At 35.6% G+C, this 7,783-nt stretch overlaps 1 protein-coding gene across 1 annotated transcript; it reads left to right on the top strand.

Moving 5' to 3' along the window:
- The first annotated feature begins 2,397 nt into the window (after window positions 1-2,397).
- On the top strand, window positions 2,398-4,856 carry LOC122311585 (protein DOWNY MILDEW RESISTANCE 6-like). Its single transcript, XM_043126184.1, has 3 exons — window positions 2,398-3,010; window positions 3,117-3,444; window positions 4,435-4,856. Exons 1-3 carry the CDS (start codon window positions 2,538-2,540, stop codon window positions 4,684-4,686), a joined length of 1,053 nt encoding a protein of 350 aa, XP_042982118.1. The 5' UTR covers window positions 2,398-2,537; the 3' UTR covers window positions 4,687-4,856.
- The last annotated feature ends 2,927 nt before the right edge of the window (window positions 4,857-7,783 follow it).

Genomic DNA, 7,783 nt, shown 5'->3' with positions numbered 1-7,783 from the left:
CCCTCGCTCGACACTAAGCTCGAGCGAACTCAGGCAGAGTCGACCGCTCAATACTCGCTCGACAGGTCGCTCGAGCGAACTTTGGCAGATTGTTTCGCTCGAGTCAATGTTCCAGATCATTAGGGTTTTGAACGCCTCATTTGATGGGAACTATAAATAGAACAGGTTAACTTCTGTTCTTGGTGTGGAGAATCAGAGCAAAAACCCTAAGGGCCTCCAAGAACTTCTTACCCTCATTTGTTTGATTCTCTCTTGGATAAACATTTCTCCACCACAACACATTCAAAATCAACTCTTACTTGAGTCCATTGAAGTGGACATTTTTGTTGGCCGGAAGAGTCCGGAGCTGCCGTTGATGCAGAGATCGAGAGGTTCTCATGGGAAGTTATAGGAAGGTCGGAGTTCCGACACTACATGCGTGTAGAGATCGAGTGGGTCACTCGTGGTGTTGCAAGCCAAGTTTAGTTACTACAAAGGTTTTGTGAGTGTCTCTAAATTGGTTGTAACAAACTAAAATTTCTATAGTGGATTTGAGGTGGTGCCTTACACCCGGAGTGGTTTTAGATTTTGAAGATGTTCTTCAAATGAGTTTCCACTCCGTGATCAAAATCATGTGTTGATTATTTGTGTTATTTAATTCATTTATTAATTGCTTGTTTGTTTAATTTTTCAAAAGGCCATAAAAATTAGATTACACCTATTCACCCCCCTCTAGGTGTAGTGTTGGGTAGAACCATTGCTTTTTCATATTACATTTTGTTATTTATACATTACATTACAAAATAAAAAATTACAAGATATGAATTACAAAATCATTAGCAAGGTCTTCCATCAATGATTTAATCTCACACCAAGTAGCGACTTCAAGTGATTTGACTAAAAGAGATATTGCAAAATCCAAAAGTTTTGAATACTTAGAAAAACTATATAGTCTTTAATCTCACACTAAAATTGTAATGCGAGAATTGTTGATGAGAACAAAACTCACCTTAAGAATGAAATGAACAATGGAATAGAGCATAAAGGTTGATAAAGCATAGCCAGTAAAAGCTAATATTTGAAAACATGAAAACAAACTCTGTTTTGAACTGTAACCAAATCAAATATTTGGAAATTTGACAGGAAAAGCATGCCATAATGCTAAAGATAAATTACTACAAAAGTAAGTGAATGCAACGTGTTACAGCATAATCTTCTCTCACGGTACTAGAAATGTCAAGAGGCAAACATAATTAACAACTTGCAATATATCCTAACCACTCAACCGATTCCAAAGACTTTAGCTGAATTATACGTCTGGGAAAAAGGTTATTGAATGAAGGAAACACAATTCTTCTCTTTATAGAACAGTAAGATAAATTACATTTCCAAACTATGTTCCTCACAACTCATAACAAAAAGAATGACAAATCAATAAAAGGTCCCAACACTTCGTCAGAAACACTAGGTAACAAAAGGAAGACACTCAATTTTCAACCCTTTACATCCTGTGTTGGAAAGCTTATTTCAGAAGGGAAGGTTAATAAAGTTTATGAGGTCCCGTCCTCTTTTATTTCTATTCCGATTTTCAGATTTTCTTGCACGAATAAAGTCATCTGTATCTAAAGTTAGCTTTTTGGAAACGTGGCACCTTAATTTGGACTTCCTTCCATTGGATTTCCCCCAAATTTAGGAATTGCCAATTTTTATGAGTTGTCTACACTAAAGCTCCGTTTTTTTATAACAAATAAAGGATACAAACAGTAACAGTGCTTGGAAAGTGTTTCTATTATTTTTCCCTTTCCTTTCCCATCTATTATCTGCCCAAAATGCCGACAACCATGAACCAACCAAGGTTTGGGTTTCCTCTCGGTGTTTGTATGTACTCTAATGCAATCTCTCTGCATGTGGCAATTATAAATACAAACAGAAAAAATAAGGATATCCAACAGATCATGAACTGCAAATTTACTGCATTCTAAGAGCATCAACTAAAAATGAAGCATGAAAAATAAAAGGAAGTTGGTAACCAAGCGTTACTGCTTCTAGTTACTAGTAGTTATGATATAAAAGTAGCCTGAATGTCATATACAAATAAACAATATCCAGATATTAGAGCACATTAAAGATTCTAAGATCTACAAATAAATAAAAAATAAAATACGAATCTTGGGATCAGATCTAAGTGTAGATCTTGAACCAAAAAGACAAAAAATTTTGAGTTGTTTTTTGGTTCACGCCTAGTTGTGATAATTTATTTTATTACGGTGCCATTTTCTATCATCTCCCATGAGGTCAAGGAAACCATAAAATAATGAGGTTTCTTAACTACGCCGTTTTATAATTTGAATAATTATTATGACCATGTGCGTGTACCGTGAAGAGATTAACAAGGGCAAGAAAGAGGTTTCACTTTTATTATTTTATTAACGATCAATAAATTTTCAATCTAGTTTGATACCTTTAAGTTAGTCGTAGTTGTCAAAATCTCGGCACTCACTTATCTGAACCGTCTGATTCACCAGAGGTAGAGCTTCTCAATTCTCAAACAATTTTTCATGGATCAGAGGCAATCCTTTCAAATGGCTAATTCAGCCATACCTCTTTCACTTACCTCAAAGTTCATCCTCCCAGAAGACAAAAGACCACAACTTGCACAGATATCCTCCCTGGCCTCGGTTCCTGTCATTGACTTGAATGACAATGGCAACAAAAATGGTCATTACCTCTTGGTTCAGAAGATATCACAGGCTTGTGAGGACTACGGCTTCTTTCAAATCATCAACCACGGTGTCCCTCAAGAAGTATGTGACAGAATGATGTCTGCCATAACCGACTTCTTCGAACTGCCTCCAGAAGAAAGAGCAGAATTTGTCACGGAAGATCATACGAAGCAGGTAAAAGTTTTCCATTATAACCTTAAGGTTGAAGGCCAGGAGAAAGTCTCAATGTGGAGTGAAACTTTCTCTCATCCTTGGCATCGGGGGGAGGATTTAGCCCATCTCTTGCCAAAAAACCCACCAAAATACCGGTATTAATTCTCCTTAATTGTACCTCCAAGTTACACAAGCTTTATATGTGGGTGTGTGTGTCTTTTCAGTGCCTATGTCTCATACAGATGAATTTGAATTGATTAGCGAGGCTTTTGGCGAATATGCAAAGGAGGTTCGTACCTTGATCACTAGTCTTTTCAGCTTGATTTCCGAAGCCCTTGGGTTGGAGAAAGATTTCTTGCAAAAAAGACTGGGGGACCCGCCTACACTAAGAACACAAGCTAATTATTATCCACCATGTCCGAATCCTGACCTGACATTGGGTCTGGCTATTCACACTGATCCCCAAGCGCTCACGGTGGTCCAACAATCAGCAGGAGTGACTGGCCTCCAAGTCTTAAAAGATGGGGAATGGGTAGCAGTTGACCCCATTCCAAATGCATTTGTCATCAATCTGGGTGACCAGATGCAGGTAACTCCATCCCTGATTCTTTCTAATTTTACTTCACCCAGGAAAAAAAAAATAGAAAAACCCTTAATAAGAGCAGTGTAGTACTCGCCTGTTAATTGATTAAATAGTACTCGTGTCTAATCTAATCTTTCAAGTCTGTACATTATGAGATGGATTAATGCATGCTCAAATTGGCAGTTTGGACTTTGGGGTATATGGAGATTGAATAGGTTTGAAAAGTGAGATGAGATAAGAATTTTATGAATAATAGTAAGATAGTTTGTGAATAATAATGAGATAGTTCGAATTGAGTATTTTTAAAATTTTGAAAAATAAGAAAGAAAAAATTGAACAAAAAATATTATAAAATAAAAATATTATAAGAATATAGTTTTATAATATTAGTTTTGTTTGGAGATTTGAAAAGTCGTAATTATTTTTTAGTTTTTATTTGAAAGTTTGAAAAAGTTGTAACGATTAGTTTAAAAAAATTGTAATGATTAGTTTAAAAATTTTGTATTTGAATTATGTTTTGGAATAAGATAGGAATGAAATAAAATCAAATTGGACTATTGTGTCTCAGCTTATACCCTAAACTTGCCCTCAATCATTGTTAAGAACATAATATAACTAATTAAATCTATCTCTTTTTATTAGTTAAAATTTTTTGAATAAGAATATAATATAACTAATCTTAGCTCCACAAATGCACGTATTGAAAAAAGTGGTCATTTCACAATCATACAAACTTTTCCCATTTTACAAGCTAGCTAGTTAGGTGGGTCAACGTGATTGTATATGTATGTTATAATTGGTAGCTACATTAATGATTATTAACGATTCTATCTTAGAGGATCACTACAACTGCATTATACTAATACTAGTATATATGCATGTGCGTCAGTGTGTGTATAGAGAGAGAGAGAGAGAGAGAGAGAGAGAGAGTTTATCTCTAGCATATACGACATGATACCATGGATTTATGTGTGGGTTTAATTTGCATGCATGTAGGTTCTGAGCAATGGAAGATTTAAGAGTGTGCACCACAGGGCCGTAACCAACAAAACACAGCTACGAGTGTCTTCCGCAATGTTTTACGCGCCGAATCTGGACACTGTGATTGGTCCAATTGAGGATTTGATCGACGAGGTGGAACATCCTCCAATTTACCGCAGCTATCGTTATGCAGAGTTTCTCCAGGAATGGTTCAGGCAAGAAGGCAAAAGGCGGATGGTGAAGGAACTCTTCCAGTTACCGAAATAGGAGGAGACAGTAGATACCCTGCACCCAGCTTCTTGTTTTATGCGAAATAATTAATGTAATTTCATAAAGAATGTTGCGTGTGATATCTAAATTTTTATAAATGGATTAATAAACTAAAACTAAATTAAATTATCTTTCTCTAAATGAAAGAATAATATTAAGTTTGAAACAGAAAATGGCCTTTAAATTTTCAAAATAGGTTACTTTGGTTTCGAGACTAATTAAGTCGTCATAATTATATATGTTTACAAAATTCTGACGCGACTTTATAATTATATGTTGATAGATTAATGTTATTGCATAACAAGGATGTTTAATTAATTAATGCTCAAATGATATTATTATTAATTTCAGTGTTAATTAAAATACTCTTAGCAATTGTAAGCATTTATGCTGGAGAAATGGATACATGGTCATCAAGACGGCCAACGTATGTGTCGTTTGCTTTGTATGAAATTCGGTGGCCGGATATGTACGTACTCAGTTGTGTGCCTGCATGCAATGCTTATATAGGTGACGGTTGATAGTGGTGACAACAGGGAAGGCGTAAAGTCAAGTGCTATAGAAATGAAACGTTGGGATCAGATGAAGCGACAGAGACACAGAGAATTAAAAGGGAGACAGAATCAAGAGGAAGAGGAAGAGACAAGAGAGAATGTTGTGCGCCTGCGTGATAAGAATCTAAAATCTCACCCCTCCTTTGCTACTATAAAATATAAAAGAAAGACATACTAGTTGAAGTATAACTCAACCGGTAAAAAATTTATTCTTTTTACCAAAATTAAAGATGGAAGTAAATAAGGAGTTCGAGCGGGATCATCAATACTAATACTAATGATATTTACATTACTGCTTGTCAGTATTACGAAAACAAGTGGGGGAAATTAGTTGAGAGCACAGAGCCCATTTCAACAGAACAAAACCAGAAACCAAAGTACGTAGCCACCAGGATATGTAAAAATGCGATGATCATTACCGACCCTTCTTTTTCTCCGGGCAAGTGAGGATTCACAAAGAGAGTGATAGCTGTAGCTAGGGTGTGTCAAATCATAAAGTAGCCTCAGTGCAAATATAATCTCGTTGTAAGTTTAATTAATAAACAACTCAACAAGTAATATGAAATTAGGAAAGTGCAATGATATCTTCTAAATGCAACAATACTAGATAAATAAAAAAAAAAAAAAAAACACATCTTCAGATATTGCTTCCATAATTTGATATCCATCCCAGGCCTTAATACTATCAGGTGTTTTGATATATCTTGCACTAGATCATTACCTCAACTATTTCACTCCGTCTGCAATTGGTCCCCTCACTCCACTCCGGCATTAGCCTGCTTTCTTTGAATACATGTTCCACTCGATATGAGCCACAAAATACAACAATCTCCACCTTGGCAAATATTCATCCCTTAGGAGAAAAAGAGAAAACATAACCTAGAACTCCACCTAGGACAATAGGTTGGGACATCTCCCATCTAGCACCTAGAGACATTAATAAAGTCCAAGCAATGCTTGAACTTATATGTGGTAACAAGCTTTGTCACACTACTAAAAAAGACAGATTTGCCGGCATTGGTTATATGCCGGCAACTATCTAAAAAAACGCTGCTAATTAATTCGCAGCGTTTTTCTAACGGCGTAACTGTGACGCCCCCAAATTCCGTTTGGGATCGGACGGACATTTGAAGCGTCGAGACATGCCACACAAGGTTACCTGCCCCCGTTCATGACATATAAGATGCAATGTTCCTAACATGCATCTAACATTATGCAATATTCGCAGCGGATAATTTTTTTTTTTAGCAATACTATGCACCAAATTGAAAATATCTCAAATGCTTAAAACATACTTCATACATAAAGACCCATTGAATAGATCACAACACTAGTCCAAAATGGTTATGATCCAAAAAGTACTAAAGATGCAACTCCATTGTACAAGTAGTAATTTACGTTAACTACTATATTAATATTGACGTTGCACTGTCGCTTAGTCAACTGTGTCTAGTTGATCAGCTCCTGATTCTCCTTCAGGTCCTGTAACAAGATCTACCATTCAGGGGGAATGGTAGTTGGGACTACCAAAGTGAGATTTGATTACAAATCTCAGTAAGTTAACAAAAAACTTCCACACAAGCTAATGATGCATGAATGACAGTAAAAACATAAATGCATAATCAAATTCATAAGTAATTAAAGCATAACTTGGCGTACAACATAGCATAATTGACATAACTTAAATTGAAACATGAACTGAACTTGACTTGACATGAACTTGATCTGAAACTTGACTTATCATGAAAAATACATACTCCACAGTTGTTGTGTCCCCATGTATTCTACGTGTAAATACATACTCTACAATTGTTGTGGCCCCATGTATTCTACACAAACTTGACTTAACATGAAAAATATATACTCCACAGTTGTTGTTGCCCCATGTATTCTACGTGTAAATACATACTCCACAGTTGTTGTGGCCCCATGTATTCTACGAAAACTTATTCTTTAACTGCTTAAATACATACTCCACAGTTGTTGTGGCCCCATGTATTTTACGTGTAAATACATACTCCACAGTTGTTGTGGCCCCATGTATTCTACACAAACTTGACTTAACATGAAAAATACATACTCCACAGTTGTTGTGGCCCCATGTATTCTATGTGTAAATACATACTCCACAGTTATTGTAGCCCTATGTATTCTACACAAACTCAATATGAAACGTGACTGAAATACGAAATGACTGAAGCCCTGACATAACATAACGTGACTTGAATATAACTTGAAATACATGACCAACTTGAGATAGAAATATTTCAAAACATTGCATAACATATAATAGACAACATATTTAACATGACATACTTGCAACAGTGAATATTACATGACTTGACATACATGTAATAGATGGCATACTTAGCATGACGTACTTGTAAGGTACAATACTACATGACAGAATATATTATGTAACAGATAAAAATTGACGACAGAATAAATTCTGTATAATAGACAATTACGTGATAACTTGGCATGGCATGACGTATATTATAACATACATACATACACTATAGTTCCTTTACTTAGCACAC

The sequence above is a fragment of the Carya illinoinensis genome, chromosome 5, assembly GCF_018687715.1.
Source record: "Carya illinoinensis cultivar Pawnee chromosome 5, C.illinoinensisPawnee_v1, whole genome shotgun sequence".
In the NCBI taxonomy this organism is placed as follows: domain Eukaryota; kingdom Viridiplantae; phylum Streptophyta; class Magnoliopsida; order Fagales; family Juglandaceae; genus Carya; species Carya illinoinensis.
This window is presented reverse-complemented; position numbering and strand designations above follow the sequence as displayed.

Coding starts and splice junctions, on each gene's coding strand:
- LOC122311585 (XM_043126184.1), top strand. CDS start 2,538: ATGGATCAGAGGCAATCCTTTCAAATGGCTAATTCAGCCATACCTCTT. Junction 3,011..3,116: donor AAAAACCCACCAAAATACCG/GTATTAATTCTC, acceptor TGAATTGATTAG/CGAGGCTTTTGGCGAATATG. Junction 3,445..4,434: donor ATCTGGGTGACCAGATGCAG/GTAACTCCATCC, acceptor GCATGCATGTAG/GTTCTGAGCAATGGAAGATT.